Source organism: Hylobates moloch, unplaced genomic scaffold (genome assembly GCF_009828535.3).
Source record: "Hylobates moloch isolate HMO894 unplaced genomic scaffold, HMol_V3 SCAFFOLD_1, whole genome shotgun sequence".
NCBI classification, from domain to species: domain Eukaryota; kingdom Metazoa; phylum Chordata; class Mammalia; order Primates; family Hylobatidae; genus Hylobates; species Hylobates moloch.
In genome coordinates, this window is record NW_026652276.1 from 40,962,870 (window position 1) to 40,982,391 (window position 19,522).

General features: G+C 42.4%; 1 protein-coding gene across 4 annotated transcripts in view; it reads right to left on the bottom strand.

Annotated features, from left to right (window-relative positions):
• Positions 1-19,522, bottom strand: part of CASP10 (caspase 10) — a 37,889-nt gene that overhangs the window by 5,483 nt on the left and 12,884 nt on the right. Inside the window, exons 6-9 of one of the 4 annotated variants that reach the window (XM_032754984.2) lie at positions 12,493-12,529; positions 10,290-10,381; positions 7,787-7,895; positions 6,408-6,900 (exon numbers count right to left, since the gene is read on the bottom strand). In XM_032754984.2, coding sequence (XP_032610875.1) covers positions 6,408-6,900; positions 7,787-7,895; positions 10,290-10,381; positions 12,493-12,529 — 731 coding nt within the window. Of the gene's footprint in view, positions 1-6,407; positions 6,901-7,786; positions 7,896-10,289; positions 10,382-12,492; positions 12,533-15,436; positions 15,839-19,522 lie in introns of those variants that run through there. The other 3 variants (XM_032754983.2, XM_032754986.2, XM_058439755.1) reach the window with 3 other exon arrangements.

A 19,522-nucleotide genomic window follows, 5' to 3' on the forward strand; every position in this document is an offset into this window, starting at 1 on the left:
TTAATCTTGTTAAAATGACCATACTACCCAAGGTGACCTATGGATTTAATGCAGTCCCTATCAAAATACCAGTGACAAGTCAAGTGCAGTGGCAAATGCCTGTAGTCCTAGCTACTCAGGAGTCTGAGGTGGGAGGATTGCTTGAGCCCAGGAGTTCAAGTCTAGCCTGGACAACATAGCAAGACCCCATTTCTAAAACAAAACAAAACAAAACAGAAACAAACAAAAAAATTACATTCTTCACATAAATAGGAAAAAAAATCCTAATATGTATATGGAACCACCAAAGACCCCAAATAGTGAAAGTAATGCTGAGCAAAAAGAACAAAGCTGGAGGCATCACACCACCTGACTTCAAAATATGCTACAAATCTAGAGTTACCAAAACAGCACGGTACTGGCATAAAAACAGACACATAGATCAATGGAGCAGAATATAGAGCCCAGAAATAAATTCACACACCTACAGCCAACTGATTTTTGACAAAGTTGCCCAGAACACACAACAGGTAAAAGAGAATCTCTTCAAAAAACGGTGCTGGGAAAATTGGATATCCACATGCAGAAAAATGAGACTAACCACTTACCTCTCACCATATACAAAAACCAACTCAAAATGTGTAAGACTTAAAAGTAAAACCTGAAACTATGAAGTTACTGCAAGAAAATGGGGCAAACATATCACGACATTGGGTTGGGCAAGGATTTTTAACATGAGACCTCAAAAGCACAGACAACAAAAGCAAAAATAGACAAATGAGATTACATCAAATTAAAACCCTTTCGCACGGCAAAAAAAAAAAAAACAACAGAGTGAAGAGACAATCTACAAAATAGCAAAAAATATTTGCAAATTATACATCTCACAAGGAGTTAATATCTAGAATACATAAGGAACTTAAATAACTCAACAGCAAAAGAACAAATAACCCCATTTAAAAATGGGCAAAAGACTTTAATAGACATTTCTCAAAAGAAGACATACAAATGGTCCACAGGTATAAGAAAAAAATAAGTAGTTTAAGCCAAAATAAATGATTTCATTAGATTACAATAGAACACACCAAATGCCCTCTATTTACATAAGTATCATATTAGCATTTATCATATCACTTCTGGGGGTATTAATCTATCAGTCCCAACTAATATCATCCCTCCTATGCCTAGAAGGAATAATATTATCATTATTCATCATAAATACCCTTATAGCTTTAAATATACACTTCACCCTAGCAAATATAATATCCATTATTCTACCAGTATCTGCTGCCTGCGAAGCCACGGTAGGCCTTGCTTTACTAGTTTCAATTTCCAACACATATGGCTTAGACTACGTACATAACCTAAATTTACTTCAATGCTAAAAATAACTATTCCTACAATTATACTACTACCAATAACATGACTCTCTAAAAATTATATAATTTGAATCAATACGGCTACCCACAGCCTAATCATCAGCTTCATTGCCCTACTATTCTTTAACCAATTCAACGACAATCTATTCAACTTCTCATTAACTTTCTCCTCTGATCCACTAACATCACCCTTTCTAATCTTAACAGCCTGATTACCACCCCTTATAACTATAGCAAGCCAGTACCACCTCTCCAATGAATCACCCCTATGGAAAAAACTCTGTATTTCCATATTGATTTCCCTACAAATTTTTCTAATCATAGCATTTACAGCCACAGAACTAATTATATTTTATATTCTCTTTGAAGCAACACTTACCCCTAACTTAATTATTATCACCGATGGGGTAACCAACCAGAACACCTCAATGCAGGTACATATCTCTTATTTTACACACTAGTGGGATCCCTTCCCCTACTTATTACACTTATTTATGCCCAAAATATCCTAGGCTCACTGAGCATGATAATAATAACATTTAATATCAAGAACTACCAATCTTCTGATCCAACAATCTCATATGATTGGCATGTATAATGCCCTTCATAGTAAAAATACCCCTATACCGACTTCACCTATGACTTCCCAAAGCCCATGTATAAGCCCCTATTGCTGGCTCAATAGTACTTGCAGCAGTGCTCCTAAAATTGGGCGGATACGCATAATACGACTTACCCTCATCCTCAGCCCTCTGACAGAACATATAGCCTATCCTTTCCTGATATTATCCTTATGAGGCATATTATGACAAGCTCCATCTGTCTACGACAAACTGATCTAAAGTCACTTATTGCGTATTCCTCCTTAAGCCGCATGGTACTTGTTATTGTGGCTATCCTCATTCAAACCCCCTGAAGTTTTACCAGTGCAATTATCCTCATAATTCCTCATGGACTTACTTCTTCCCTACTATTCTGCCTAGCAAATTCAAACTACAAGTGAATCCACAGCTGAATCATATTACTCTCTCGAGGACGTCAAACATTACTTCTATTAGTAACCTTTTGATGACTTACAGCAAACTCACCAACCTTGCCCTACCCCCCACTATTAATCTAGTAGGAGAACTCCTTGTAACAGTGGCTTCATTCTCCTGATCAAACACTAACATCATGCTTATAGGACTTAATATATTAATCACAGCCCTTTATTCCCTCTGTATACTTGTCACAACACAACAAGGAACACTAACATACTATATTAACAGCATTAAACCTTCCTTTACACGAGAAAACATACTAATACTTATACACCTTTCACCAATTCTCCTACTATCTCTAAATACTAAAATTATTATAGGACTTATACCTTGTAAATATAGTTTAATCAAAACGTTAGATTGTGGGTCTAATAATAGAAGTCCGCAACTTATTTACCGATAAAGTTTCCAAGAACTGCTAACTCATGCCTCCACGCCTAACAACATAGTTTTCTCAACTTTTAGAGGATGAGAGTTATCCATTGGTCTTAGGAACCAAAAATATTGGTGCAACTCCAAATAAAAGTAATAATCATGTATTTTTCCACTACTATAATAACCTTAATCTCCTTAACCTTACCAATTATTATTACCTTTATCAACCCTCACAAAAAGAACTCATATCCATACTACGTAAAAATAGCTATCGCATGCACTTTCACCATTAGCCTCATTCCCACAACATCATCTATGTGTACAGACCAAGAAACCATATTGATATTGAACAACAATCCACACCCTAAAACTCTCATTAAGCTTCAAACTAGACTACTTCTCCATAATGTTTATTCCAGTAGCACTATTTATCACTTGATCTATTATAGAATTCTCAATATGATATATAAAGGCAGATCTGAACATTAATCAGTTTTTCAAATACCTACTTATTTTCCTTACCACAATATTAATTCTGGTTACCGCCAACAACCATTTCCAACTTTTTATCAGATGAGAGGATGTAGGAATTATATCTTTTCTACTAATTGGCTGATGACATGGCCAAGCAGATGTTAACACGTCAGCCCTCCAAGCAATTCTCTACAAACGCATTGGTGACATTGGCTTTATTTTAGCTATAGCACGATTCCTCTCATCATCCAATACATGAGAGCCTCAACAAATACTTATCCTTAACCCTACCCCCAACCTTCTTCATTAATTGGTTTTCTCTTAGCAGCAGCAGGAAAATCAGCCCAATTTGGCCTCCGCCCCTGACTTCCTGCTGCCATGGAAGGCCCAGCCCCAATCTCAGCCCTACTTCACTCTAGCCCTACAGTTGTGGTGGGAGTTTTCCTACTTATCCGCTTCCACCCCTCAACATCACTAATCATCACGGAAACGCAAATCAAAACCACAGTGACAGCTGGGCACTGTAGCTCACGCCCGTAATACCAGCACTTTGGGAGGCTGAGGCGGGCGGATCACTTGAGATCGGGAGTTCCAGACCAGCCTGGCCAACATGGTAAAACCCTGTCTCTACTAAAAATACAAAAATTAGCCAGGCGTGGTGGCACATGCCTGTAATCCCAGCTACTTGGGAGACTGAGGCAGAAGAATTTCTTGAACCTAGGAGGCAGAGTCTGCAGTGAGCTGAGATTGCGCCACTGCACTCCAGCCTGACAGAGCGAGATGTTGTCTAAAAAAAAAAAAAAAAAAACCCACAGTGAGATGCCACTTCACTCGAGTTAGAACGGCTATTATCAAAGAAACAAAAGAAAACACATGTTGGCAAGGATCTGGAGAAAAGGGAACACTTACACACTGTTGGTGGTATTGTAAATTAGTACAGCCATTATGGAAAATAGTATGCCAGTTCCTCATAAAATTAAAAATAAAAATACTATATGATCCAGCAATCCCCATACTAAGTCTATAGAAAAAGAAAATGCAATCAATATGTCAAAGAGATATCTGCACTCCCAGTTTACTGCAGCATTATTTACAATAGCCAAGATATGGAATCAACCTAAGCGTCCAAAAATGGATATATGGATAAAGAAAATGTGATATTTATATGTGACAGAATACCATTCAGCCATAAAAAAAAGAAGAAAATCCTGACATGTCTGACAACATGAATGAGCCCAGAGAACATCATGTTAAGCGAAATAAGCAAGACACAGAAAAAGTCTGCATGTTCTCACACATGTGGAATCTTTGTTTAAAAAGTTGATATCATAGAAGCAGTGATTAGAACAGCAATTACGGAGATGAGAGAGGGAAGGAGGGAAGGGAAGATGAGAGGTTAGTCAATGGGTACAAAGTTACAATTAGATAGGAGAAATAACCTCTGGCGTTCTATTGCACAGTGGGGTGACTATGGTTAACAGTAAGGCATTCTGAGCTGAGCACTGTGGTTTGAGCATATAATCCTAGCTACTTACAAGGCTAAGGCAGGAAGATTGCTTGAGCCTAGGAGTTCAAGGCCAGCCTGGGCAACATGGTGAGATCCCATATTTAAATCAATCGGTCAGTCAGTAAGGTGTTGTATATTACAAAATAGCTACAAGAGAGGCTCTTAGAGGTTCTCACCACAAAGAAATGATAAATGCATGAGGTGATGGATACACTAACTAGCCTGATTTGATCATTATACAACACACATATGTACTGAAACATCAAATTATAACCCTGAAATATGTAGTTATGAAGTATCGATTAAAAATAACAGAAATTTCTGGAGTACCAAAAAAAAACCAGACATTGCTTAATCATGCATGTATACTGTCTCCTTTTAATACTGTTGAATTCTTAAAATAATAATAATTTAAATATTCACTTATATTTTTATTATCTGTCCTTCCTTCACTGGACTTTTAGCTCCCTGGAGAGCAGATTTTGTCTCTCTTGTACACAGTTGCACCCCCAGCCCCCAGTTCGGTACCCAGTACAGTAAGCACATAGTATGCTCTCAATAAATATTGCCTTGTTCCTGAAGCCATAGACATTAGCCTCTGATGTCTGTGATGAGGATGGACGGGCTGGTAAAGAAGAGAGAAAAGCAAAGTTGACTGAAGGCTCCAATCCTGAATTCCCAGAAGAGCACTATGGCCACTCCTTCAAATGGAAATTCAGGAATAGGAGCTCCTGGAGAGAGCTGGGAAGATGAGCTCAGAAACATACATGCTGAATGTGAGGTCCAAGGGCTAAACAGAGGTAGGATATCTAGCGGGATGTTAATAAGACAGGCTCGAGCAAGTCATTCATTGGCCCAGCAAATGTTTAACAAGCTCACAATATATCAGGTCAGGGGCTGAGGATATAAAGTTGAATGAAACAGGGTCTCTGCCCCCAGGAATTCAGAGATGAGTGGGCCAGAGATAGCAACTTTGGAGACGTTTCCATGGAGGTGCCCATGGCCTCTAGGTATGGCTAAAGCTGCCAAGAGGAGAGCACGTGGCAGAGACAGAAGGAAAGCTGTCAGAGCAGTGGCAAATAAAAGTCCAAAGATAGCACATAGGTGCTCAGGACATAGGAGTGAGTGATAAATAAAGGAACAAGTAAAAGGCCCCCATGCTTTTGTTCATGCTATTCCCTCTGCCCAGCACATCTTTCACCTGATTCTTTACCTAACATCTATTTGTCATTTCTAGAGGCCTCCTCTGATCCTTCAAATCTGGGCAAGGTACTCATTCTGCATGTTCCCATAACACCTATACTTCACAATGTGCACTTACTAGCTGGGGATGCCCTTCCCTGTCTATTTGTTTGTCTATCCCTCTAGCTTGTAAGCAACCTGAGGGCAAGGACTCTGTCTTTTTTTTAACTCTGTATCTTCCTTTCCAGGTCCAGGCTGGTACTCAATACAAGGCTGCTGGATAGATGGATGGATGGATGAATGGGTGGATAGATGGATAAATAGATAAACAGGAAGGTAGGCAGATGGATGAACAGGTACATGGATAGAACAACTTAGAACTCTCACCCTTACCAAAGGTGTTGAATGAGAGTAAAATAAAAAATAAATAAAACTAATTAATTACAGACGGAAGAAAAAAAGAGCTCTCACCTTGGGACCAATTTCTTCAGATGATTACACAGAGACTGAATATACCAGCTGCCTTCCTCCACATGCCGAAAGGATACATAGCCTGGGACAGTGGCCAGACCAAGTAGGAAGTCAGCCTCAGCAGGAATACTGTCCTGCAGGGAAGTGGGTGCCTGCTCAGGGTTCAGAGCATCTGCTTCGATGGATACGGAAGGCTGTATCTCTTCACCTTGGCAGGCCTGGATGAAAAAGAGTTTAGGTTTTTCAGCCAGTCTAGGGCACTGCAGGGCTGTAAAGTGAGACATGATCTCCCGAATGGGAATGAGGGCCTCATCCGAAGAGTAGACAGCTCCAAATTTCCCATGGGTCAGAATACAGAACACGAAGCAGTCCCCATCGGCATGGGCTGGATTGCACTTCTGCTCCTGCAGGACCTTCTCCATTTCCCCTTTTGTCACATCATTGTGTATACGCACTGTGAACCCAAGCCACTGGAACACATGACTCAGGATCTCTGTTTAAAAACAAAAACAAAACAAAAAAAGAGAGAGAGAGAAAAAGGAAATAATAAAATGATGCAAAACAAAATGGAGAACCGAAACAAGGCCGGGTGCAGTGGCTCACACCTATAATCTCAGCACTTTGGAAGGCCGAGGCAGGCAGATCACTTGAGGTCAGGAGTTTGAGAACAGTCTGGCCAACATGGCAAAACCCCATCTCTACTAAAAATACGAAAATTAACCAGGTGTGGTGGCTCACGCCTGTAATCCCTGCTACTCTGGAGGCTGAGGCACGAAAATGGCTTGAGCCTGGGAGGCAGAGGTTGCAGTGAGCTGGGACTGCACCATTGCACTCCAGCCTGGGCAACAGAGCAAGACTCTGTCTCAAAGAAAAAAAAAAACTGAAACAATGCTAATAGTTACAAAATTTGCACAGCAAATAGCCTAAAGCTTTGGATTATTTTTATTTTCATAACCATAAAATCTTACAATGTATCTCCTATCATGTAATACCCAGTGTTGTCACAACAGTCCTGAGAATCGGCGGTGGCCAGTGCTTCATCCTGTTTCACAGTTGAAGAAGCCAAGGTCTCTTGACTCTCCCGTGATCACACACCTAGTTAGTGGTGGAGCTAGAGCTCATGCCCAGGTTGTCTCGTGCCAATCCAGCAGGCTCTCCCCCAGTACATGCTCTCCTCTATTCAGAATTGTGAATAGTCAAAGATTCTTGCCACTCTTTAGCAGACTGGTGATGCCCCAGGGATATATAAGAGGCTCAGAAACATGATATCATCCTTACACGTATATGGAAGATAAAAGTCACAGAAAGAAAATGTGAAAATAAGAAATAATTTTAAGATCCCCAATTTGCATTAGATAAACTATTCCAGACTTTCTTACCAGCATCTTTATGGGTTCCTTGTCTGTTCTTCAGGGAGGTAAAGCTGTGGTTGTTGATAATGACACAGAGGCCTCTGTGGTTCCGATTCATCCTGTACACAGCTGCCCTCTTGAAGAAAAGATAGAGCCACTTAGTAGGAATCCTCATCTTAGGGCCTTAAATGTTTCTAACCAACCACTCCAATGGATCCACTGTGAGGAAGAGCAGGATGTATCTCCCCATGCCAGTTGTTTAAACCATGCTTTTGTTGTTGTTGTTGTTATTTTTGTTGCTGTTGTTTTGAGACGGAGTCTCACTCTTGTTGCCCGGGCTGGAATGCAGTGATGCGATCTCGGCTCACTGCAACCTCTGCCTCCCAGATTCAAGGGATCCACCTGCCTCAGGTGCCCACCACCACCCCTAGATAATTTTTTTTTTTTTGAGATGGCGTCTCACTCTGTTGCCCAGGCTGGAGTGCAATGGCGTGATCTCAGCTCACTGCAACCTCCGTCTCCTGGGTTCAAGCGAGTCTCCTGCCTTGGCCTCCCAAGTAGCTGGGACTACAGACGCCCGCCACCACGCCCAGCTAATATTTATGCTTTTAATAGAGATGGGGTTTCACCATGTTGGCCAGGATGGTCTCGATCTCTTGACCTTGTGATCCGCCCGCCTCAGCCTCCCAAAGTGCTGGGATTACAGGCGTGAGCCATCGCACCCAGCCGATAATTTTTGTATTTTTGGTAGAGGTAGAGTTTCACCACGTTGGCCAGGCTGGTCTTGAACTCCTGACCTCAAGTGATTCGCCCACCTCAGCCTTCCAAAGTGCTGGGATTACAGGCGTGAGCCACCATGCCTGTCCAAAACCACGTCTTTATACTCTAGTCTAAACCCCTTGGAGTATTTATGCCACATTATTTCTAAAGTCACATATTGAAAAACTGGGGATTCTGACCACTCTGCAACTCACTTTTACTGCACAAATGTGATCTGAATAAAATTTCAAAGATTATTTTTTAAGTCCGGGCCGGGCGCTGTGGCTCACGCTTGTAATCCCAGCACTTTGGGAGGCCGAGGCGGGCGGATCACGAGTTCAGGAGATCGAGACCACGGTGAAACCCCGTCTCTACTAAAAATACAAAAAAAATTAGCCGGGCGTGGTGGCGGGCGCCTGTAGTCCCAGCTACTCGGAGAGGCTGAGGCAGGAGAATGGTGTGAACCCGGGAGGCGGAGCTTGCAGTGAGCCGAGATCGTGCCACTGCACTCCAGCCTGGGTGACAGCACGAGACTCCGTCGCAAAAACAAACAAACAAACAAAAAGTCCTAGAGCCCAGGACAAAGGATAAATCTCATTTGCACTAAAGATTAGACAGTTCCTTTCTTTCAGGATGCCACTCCCAGTATCAGAGGCAGAGAGTTCTCAAGATCCTGGCCCTAATGTGGAATTAGCTAATTAATTCCAAGGTGAAATGCCAGATCCTGATTAAAATTCAGACTTCACCTGGTTTGGCTAGAGAAGCTCAATCATGACAGTTAAGAAAATGGAATATATATTTTAATATTGTCAAAACCAGGGTTTATGCAAAAGCATCTTCATTTTCATATTAGCAACATGAATGAAGAAAGCATACAGAAGGATTTCATGAGACAACATAAATATCAAAGATTTTTTTCAGATGGTTCATTTCTGGAGTGATCTGATGCCTTCAATAAAAGGGAAATCTCTTTTGTAATTTTATTTCTGAATATAAAAATAATATACAAGCTGGCATGGTGGTACTCGGGTGGCTGAGGTAGGAGAATTCCTCGAGCCTGAGAGTTCAGGACAAGCCTGGGCAACATAGTGAGACAGCCATCTTCATATATATATGAATATATATATATGTGTGTGTACATATATACACACTTAATATACAAGTATATATAAAGTATACTTATATATAAAGTATATATATACACATATATTCATATATACATAAAGATGGCTGATATATAGTCATATGTATATAAAGATGGCTGTATATTCTATTTTTAAAATTCAATATATATATTCACATTAGGAATTTAAAAATATGAGCAATTTTTTTTTAAGGCTATTGTAAACAGCATGTGATTGCAAGTTTACAAAGCTGAGCTGGCTTTAGCAGAGCCTCTGTGCAGCTAAAATCATCCTTGAAATCATGGTACATCTTTATCCAAGCAGAAAATAAGTGGCTTCAATGGATAAGAAAAGAAACTACCCCTCTCCAGAAATAACCCAAAGGGTATGTATGACTCAAAGTGCAACAGCATTTCCTCCATAGTCAAAGGGATCAATCACTTCTGATTGATACAGAAAAAGGTGGGAATAACAGAGATAATTACAGAGAGAGGGAGAAACAAGTTGGAAACAAACAGCTCAGAGCCCTTAAAATCATCGAAGGCCGGACCCTAGGGAAAGAGCCCCTAAAGAAATCATCCTTTTGATTAAATTTGGAAAAAAAAATTTTTTTTATCAAAAAAAGGAAAAAAAGAAACCATCCAGACCTTTGTGCTGGTTTCAGAGTTTAGAGTGTTAGCAGATGCTCCTTGCATCCCCCTGGAGACCAGGCTTGGTGCACCATTTGTGGCTCTGTTACCTAGAAAGAGAGGTACTCAGACTCCAAATATCTTCCCCAAGCACTTAGATTTCTTCACTGATAATTTTCGCATCTAATTCTGGAGAATTATGCTTCTCTCAAGGCCCTCCTGAGACAAATTCAGCCACCATGCCCTTCCTGATGGGAGAGACTGATGTATCTTCGCATTCCTTTTTGCTTTGTCTGGGTTGGAAACTATGCTGCTGGCAGGGATTGGGTGAGGAATTAGTTAAGATCCCATGATCAGCTCAAAGGTTCCAGCTCAAATATGGTTGGGTTGAGTCAGCATTTATGTCACTGGATATAAAGAGGCTAGGTGGACCTCTTCCTTAGAGAAGAAAAAAGAGGGAGGTTGGGCGTGGGGGCTCATGCCTGTAATCCCAGCACTTTGGGAGGCCAAGACGGGCCGATCGCTTGAGCCCAGGAGTTCGAGACCAGCCTGGACAACTTAGTAAGACCCCCCATCTCTAGAAAAAAAATACAAAAAATTAGCTAGGCATGGTGACACATGCCTGTAGTCCCAGCTTCCTGGGACGTTGAGGTGGGAGGATCACCTGAGTCGGAGAGGTCAAGGCTGCAGTGAGCTGTGATTACACCACTGCACTCCAGCCTAGGCAACAGAGTGAGGCCCCATCTCAAAAAAAAAAAGAAAGAAAAAGAAAAGAAAAAAGAGGGGAAAAAGAAAGTTCCAGTTGGGCATCGACTGAGGATCACACTGCTTTAAGCGTTCCTGCCAACTCCCTGTTTCCTCTGGAAAAGACTCTATCACAGAGAGAAAGTCAGCAATGCGTTATTTGTCACATGGCACTAACAGGAAAATGTAACATCAAACAGTTTTCTTTTTCCACTCACAGGAATTTTGTGGTAGAACCCACCAAACTGTGTCCTTGTCTCTGGGGCATGAGTTAGTTATTAACTACTGCTAAGGGTCAGTCCTCAGGCTGAGCAAGTCCATATTCCCCAGACCAGAAAACACAGCAAAAGGGATCCAAGCTTCAGTGGCTCAGAGCACCTATAAATTCCTCCTCACCATGGGAGAAGGTAACGCTCCACGGGAAGTCATGTCTAAATGTTGGAACCGCAGAACTGTAAAGCTGAAAGAAACTGCCTTAATCTTCAGAGGGGTGAAGCAGTCACCTGAGCTTACATAAATAGACAGTGGGAGAGCCTGGCCTTAGGAGAGTAAGCTCTGGAATCAGGCTGCTGGGTTCAAATACCAGCTTCACTTCTTTTTAGCTGCGGTGCCTTTTAGCTGCAGTGCAAAGCACTAGATTTCATGGGTCTTGGTTTCCTCATCATTAGTGAGAATAACAGTATTGCCTACCTCCAGTGAATGGAGGATTAAATGATATAATCCCCAGAATCTCTCTGAACAGTGCCTAGTATGTGACAAGTGCTTAATAATGGTTACCTGGTCAATGTTACCAACATCATAGCACACAACCTCCATGTTAGGCAAAAAGACAAATTGCTAGCAAAACTGTGTCTTGGACCCTGAAGGATAATTTTCCAGAAAAAAAAAAAATGAGGAATGGTCTGTGACAAACTTTACATACCACGGAAAGACTTCACCAAAGCCTGTTTGTTCATAAGCAGTTTAACCTGATGGCAGATTCTGGAATATTTTCCTAAGGTTATGGTTTCTGGGCAGGGATTCAGGGAACGAAACACACCATCCTCAAGTCCCTCCTCTTGCTTCTTCTCTCCCTCTGAAGCAACATCTGGAACCACTCCATAGAGGACACACGCCCAGACTGCACATTCTGCTGTCACTACTGGCCTGAAGGCTTCAGCCCTGCTGGGGCCTGTTTCTGCTGCACAGAGGGTGACCTAATTCTGAAGGGTGGAGGGAGAACAGCTGCCTGCAGTCCCTAAAATCTGCTATACTAGGCATTCAGAGCAGAAACCACCCAGCCCTCTCCATACTGCCATAGGAAAGCCTAGTACAATCCATGCATTCAATGTCTTGCCTTGAATTGGAATAAAAAATGAATTATTCATTATTTATAAAGCTTCTCTTCCAAGTCACCTTGAATTCCTTGGTATATATCAAATATGTCTATCCCTGCCATAGTGATCTAAGTTGTAAAAAGTATATTAGAAATACCTACCATTACTCCCTGCATGCTTATTTTGCCAGGACTCCTCCTGCTGAGAAAAAAAAAGGAGGGCATGAAACATAGGAAATTCACACAGCTAGGATGAGGAACAAAAACTAGACTTGATGCAGGGAAGGACAGACATCTAATCCACAGCCATAGAAAAGGTCATTGGGCTGGTTGTGGTGGCTCATGCCTGTAATCCCAACACTCTGGGAGGCCGAGGCAGGTGGATCACCTGAGGTCAGGAGTTCGAGACCAGCCTGACCAGCATGGTGAAACCCCACCTCTACTAAAAATAAAAAAATTAGCCAGGTGTGGTAGTGCATGCCAGTAATCCCAGCTACTCAGGAGGCTGAGGCAGGAGAATCACTTGAACCTAGGAGGCAGAGGTTGCAGTGGGCCGAGATTGCGCAACTGCACTCCAGCCTGGGTGACAGAGCAAGACTCTGTCTCAAAAAAAAAAAAAAAAGAAAAGAAAAGAAAAGAAAAGTTCATTGAAGTTCATTGGCAGGAAATGGGAAGAGAACCAACTCTCTCCACCCAAAGGAGAAGGTTCACAAAGACGCACTGGCAAAAATACAGTGTGACATATGCTCAAGGGTACTTATTCATTGCAGCATTATTTGCACTAAGGACTGGAAAGAGCCTAATGTCCACCAATAGGAAGTGGTTGAAAAAGCTGTGGTATGTCCACATAGTGGAGTGAGATGCCAAGGACAGCCTCTATACCCTTCTCCAGGGGATGCTGTCACATGGAGAAAGCAAAATGAAATGGTATTTGAGTACACTACCTCTTTTGTAATAAAGAGAAGATATAGGTTGGATTTTTTTCAAAAGTAATAAGATAAATCAAAAAAATAAAAATGGTAATCGAGGCGGGGAGGAGAGGCAAGGATGCACTACTTTGGGCATACATTAATGTTTTATATAATTAAATACAAAATTAAAACAAAGTCTAAGACCCTGTCTTTTCTGTGCCCTCCTCCCCATTCACCGTCACCCCCTTCCCCCTATGACTCTCAGCCGTCAGCCTGCAGCAGAAAGCCCCCAAGGGGACCTGACCAAGGTGTTGGGGAAGAGCTGTTCCCCCAGCTCTGGGGGAACAAATGCAAAGGAGGCTTAGCTTCACTTTCCAAAAGACTTCCTGCCTTTCTTTTCATAAGCCACTGTTGCCTTCCTGTAGAACCCTAGATTTCTTCTAAGCCAGACAAGGGCCTGGCCAGACTGCTTTCTGGTTTTGTCCAGCAGTTGAGTGAGTCTTCTGGGACTAGGGGCAATGCAGACACAGCAGCAGGCTCTGCCCAGCCCCTCCAGGCCCTGGCTTTCCTTGATTTGTTCTTCCCTTGGCTGATAAAGTCAGCCAGAACAGGGACTAGAAAAAACTTTAAGGTCTAATCTGCCTTTCTTCTCCTGAGAATGTTGCATCCTCTGTTGACACCTCTCAAGTCTCTATGTCAGAGAGGAATGAATGAATGACTGAATGAGTGAATGTCCCACAGCCTGGCCACATTCAATCATCTTTCAACTTCTTTTGATTGTTTTCAAAAGGGGTCCAATAAGGCCTTATAAAGAAGCAGGTGTTAGGTCTCCTCCATAGAGAGACATGCCTCTCCTTAAGAAAACCTTATGCCACACTCAAAAAAATCGATTTGGCCGGGTACGATGGCTCACGCCTGTAATCCCAGCACTTTGGGAGCCGAGGCAGGTGGATCATCTGAGGTCAGGAGTTCGAGACCAGCCTGGCCAACATGGCGAAACCCCATCTCTACTAAAAATACAAAAAATTTGCTGGGTGCGGTGCGGTGGCCTGTGCCTGTAATCCTCGCTACTCGGGAGGCTGAGGCAGGAAAATCACTTGAACCTGGGAGGCAGAAGGTGCAGGGGGCTGAGAAAAAAATCAATTTAATTTTTAAACATATTAGGAGATGTTGCTTAAAATTCAATAAGAGTTCCTTCTCATTGAGCCCAATTATTGGCAGTGTTCTTTTAAATTAAAAAAAATCCTCAGGTGCTTAAGAAACATGAGATGTTTCACCAAGTTTTATTTTATTCATCACTTGATGGAGAGGGAAAGGGCTGCCCAGATAACTTTTAAGACACCTTCCAACCTTAAGAGTCTGTAAAAACACATGAGGTGCTGTGCCCCAGTACCCCCTACACTTCTAGTACTGCCACAACTATCCCCCTACTGCATGTGGCCGTGGCCAAGTTATCATCCCATGTCAGCGGAACCACAGCGCTTCAGAGGCCACAGCTGAGCCACGCCCCTTTAGAAACCACTGAATTTCCCAAAGACAACGAGCAGAATCGTACGTGTGTGTGTGTGTGTGTGTTTCTACATGCATGTCAGTATCTGAGCACAAAACTAGTTGAAAAAGTGGGTGGGAAGAGTTACATTTAGCAGACAATTTAATTTAGAATTAGGGAATCCTAAAATGTCAGTGCTGGAAAACCACATTTTAAAGAGCTTCTGGGATGGCTAGGCACAGCAGCTCATGCCTGTAATCCCAGCACTTTGGGAGACTCAGGAGGGTGGATCAACTTAAGTCAACATGGTGAAATCCTGTCTCTACTAAAAATACAAAAAAAATTAGCCAGGCATGGTGGCAGGTGCCTGTAATCCCAGCTATTAGGGAAGCTGAGGCATGAGAATTATTTGAGCCCAGGAGGCTGAGGTTGCATTGAGCCGAGATTGCACTCCAGCCTGGGCGACAGAGCAAGACTCCATCCCAAAAAAATAAATAAATAAAATAATAAAGAGCTTCTGGGGGAGTGGGGAAGTGGGAACAGGTTTGCAACTCTCTAAACAAAGCTGTGCCCATGGCCAGGGAGTTGGCCCATAAATGTTGGTTTAATTGGATTACAGTAAAAGAATCAAGGGGAGCAGCCTCTCTCCCTCAATACCTCAATCAGATATCTAGGCGCTTTTCTAGGATTGGAATTAATTGAATCAAGGGCTATTTTCCTAGAGAAAAGAAGCCAATTTAAGATTTTATAAATAATTGCAATTCTGCATTATTTCCCATTGTGGGAGATGGGGAATTCAAGTGAATAAACTCACAGCAAGCAGGCGGAGGTGTTACCATTTCTTTTAATTAAGGATGTACTTAATCTCTTAAGATCACTTACAAAGTGGCCTCCCAAAGCTGAGATTCCCTCAAATGCCTAAATACCTCCATCTGCCGAATGAGGTTCAGTGCAGAGCCGCAGAGCAGGCCTCTCCGGGCTCTGTGTCATGTCCTGATTGCCTGCATAGTCTTCAGGTGGGCGTTTGCCCAGCCTTTGCTAAGCTCCAGGAGCTACAGTTCATCTGGCCCGTTTCCACGGTCTCCTTCATTTAAAAAGACAAAAACACCTTCTTGGGGAGAAAGGAGGGTCCTTCTTTATAGTAGAATGCTGAGATCCAACTTACGAATGTGGAGAGAATACAGGAGTCAGAAAAGCATTGTTTTACAACCAACATAGTAAATGCTGGATCACACAAGAATCATCAGCGGACGCTCAATCTAGGGGGAAACTTTTCATGGGCAGCAGGATATTTACAGAATCTTAAAATGTCTCTCCAGCACTTGCTTATTAATTGTGGAAAAAAAAGTAACTATATAAAATTAACTACAGAGTGATGATATCAGAAAATATCTTGACCAAATAATCAAAATTAGCATCATGAATAGGGGGGCAGATGGACATGATGTATTTCCAGATGGGATGCCCTGAGAAAGACACAACATCACTTCTGTGATATTCTGGCCAGAATGTACGGCTTGAATCTAATTATGAGGAAACACCACGTGTACCAAAGATAAGGAAAATTCTATTTAATGAAAGGTGGGAGGAGTGACTGCATTCTCCAAAAGTCTCAATGGCATAAAAGAGGAAATTAAATGTAATAAAAGCTGTGGACATGTTCAAGATTAAAGGAGACTAGGCCGGTCATGGTGGCTCATGCCTGTAATCCCAGCACTTTGGGAGGCTGAGGTGGGTAGATCACGAGGTCAGGAGATTGAGACCATCCTGGCTAACATGGTGAAACCCCATCTCTACTAAAAATACAAAAAATTAGCCGGGAGTGGTGGCGGGCACCTGTGGTCCCAGCTACTCAGGAGGCTGAGGCAGGAGAATGGTGTGAACCCGGGAGGTGGAGCTTGCAGTGGGCTGAGATTGAGCCACTGCACTCCAGCCTGGGGGACAGAGCAAGACTCCGTCTCAAAAAAAAAATAAAAAATTAAAAAATAAAGGTCGGGCACCATGGCTCACACCTGTAATCCTAGCACTTTGGGAGGCCAAGGCAGACAGATCACTTGAGGTCAGGAGTTTGAGACCAGCCTGGCCAACATAGTGAAACCCTGTCTCTATTAAAAAATACAAAAATTAGCCAGGTGTGCTGATGCGTGCCTGTAATCCCAGCTACTTGGGAGGCTGAGGCAGGAGAAACGCTTGAACCTGGGAGTTAGAGGTTGCAGTGAGCCGTGATCCCGCCACTGCACTCCAGCCTGGGCAACAGAGTGAGACTCCATCTCAAAAAAAAAAAAAAGAATTAAAAATAAAACTTCTAGGCCGGGCGCGGTGGCTCAAGCCTGTAATCCCAGCACTTTGGGAGGCCAAGGCGGGCGGATCACGAGGTCAGGAGATCGAGACCATCCTGGCTAACACGGTGAAACCCCGTCTCTACTAAAAATACAAAAAATTAGCCGGGCGTGTTGGCAGGCGCCTGTAGTCCCAGCTACTCGGGAGGCTGAGGCAGGAGAATGGCGTGAACCCGGGAGGCGGAGCTTGCAGTGAGCCGAGATCGCGCCACTGCACTCCAGCCTGGGGGACAGAGAAAGACTCCGTCTCAAAAAAAAAAAATAAAACTTCTACAAACAACCGAATTAGAAAATGAACAAAGGACTTGGACAGACATTTCTCTAAAGAAGATATACAAATGGCCAAAAAGCACACGAGAAGATGCTCGACAGCCCTAGTCATTAAGGAAAGCAAATCAAAGCCACAGGGAAATGGGACCTCACTTCCATTAGGATGCCTCCTATCAAAAATGAAAGAGAATAATACGTCTTGGTGAGGAAGTGTTGCTGAGGATGTGTGCACAGTTGGTGGAAATGTAAAACGGTACAGTCACTGTGGAAAATAGAATGAAAGTTCCTCAAAAAATGGAAAATAGAATGACTATATAATCCACCATTTCCACTTACGGGTACAAACCCAAAAGAATTGAAAGCAGCATCTCAAAGAGATATTTTTACACTGACATTCATAGCAGCGTTATTAAAAATAGTCAAAAGGTGGCAGCAGCCCAAGAGTCCATCAATGGATGAGTGGACAACAAAATGTAATACAGTGAGTCCTCACTCAGAGTCATCAGTAGGTTCTTGGTAACTCCGACTTTAAGTGAAACAACGAACTGTATGCTATAGAAACTTAACTCTTAGGGCTTTTTGTTATCGTTTTTTGAGACAGGGTCTCACTCTGTCACCCAAGCTGGAGTGCAGTGACGCAATCTCAGCTCACTGCAACTTCCACCTCCCAGGTTCAAGCTGTTCTTGTGCCTCAGCCTCCTGAGTAGCTGGGATTATAGGCATGCACCACCACACCCGGCTAATTTTTGTATTTTTAGTAGAGATGAGGTTTCGCTATGTTGGCCAGGCTGGTCTCGAACTCCTGGCCTCAAGTAAGCCGCCTGCCTTGGCCTCTCAAAGTGCTGGGATTGGAGGTGTGGGCCACCATGCCTGGCCAACTCTCGTTTATATCAATTAGCCTATGGTAAAATTGGTTTCATTATATGGTATGTGGCTGGGCATGGTGGTACATGGCTGTAATCTCAGCACTTGGGGAGGATAAGGCGGGAGGATTGCTTGAGCCCGAGAATTTGAGACCAGCCTGGGCAACATAGCTAAACCCTATCTCTACAAAAAAAATTTTTAAATAAAAATAAATACATTATACAGTATACTATCACTTAAAGTCAGTTTCCAAAAATCTATCAACCTTTTAAGTGAGGACTTACTGTATATACACACAGTGGAATATTATTCAGCCTTTAAAAAGGAAATTCTGAGATATGCTACAACTTGGATGAAACCTGAAGACTTTACACTAAGTGAAATAAGCTAATCACAAAAGAACAAATATTGTATGGTTCTTCTTTTATGAGGTACCCTGAAAAGTCAAATTTATAGAGAGGGAAAGTAGAATGGTGGTTTCCAGGGGTTGGAGGGAAGGAGAAAATGAGAAGTTATTGTTTAATGGGTACAAAGTTTTACTAAAAGAAGATGAAAAAGTTCTGGAGATGGATGGTGGTAATGTCTGCACAACAATGTGAAGGTATTTAACATTACTGAACTGTATACTTGAAGTTGATTAAGATGGTAAATTTTGTTATGTGTATTTTACCACAGTTGAAAACAAAAACAAAAAATTTCCCAGACCCAGCTAACTTCATTGATGCTGACAGATGTTGGCAAAGAAATTACCCAAGTCTGCTGGAAGAACCACAAATCCCAGGGAAGACTGTCACATATCTCCCAAGGATCATGATCACATGGTGAAGAACAGACTGCAAATTCTCCCAACGTTTCCCCTTCCACCCATCCTTTCAGAGCTGAGCACTACAGAAACCAGAAACCCTTGCCCTCTGGGTTGGCCAGCTACATGCTTGGCAAACCTCTTGTTCAATACATTAAGAATTTCAAAACAGTAACAGCAGAGCATTAAACAAAGCTCTGTACTTGAACTCTGGAATTACTATCAGGCGCCCTGTACTCCATAGATTATATGTCCCTAAAGTTGGCTCTAATTGCATCCCACAGATAAGAACAGAGGAACCATTTCAGAGCAACTCAAGGGTGTGTGGAGTCAGCTCAAACTAACTAGTGAGAACTCAAACTAACTAGCTCTCACTAGTCAGCTAGTGTCGGCCAATTGTTAAATTTTCAGAAAATGTGCACTCTGGTTGATATCATGTTGTTTACTCGCAATCACCATGGCGAGAGCATTTACAGTAAATGGTACAAACCGGGGCCTCTCTCTCTTTTTCTTTTTT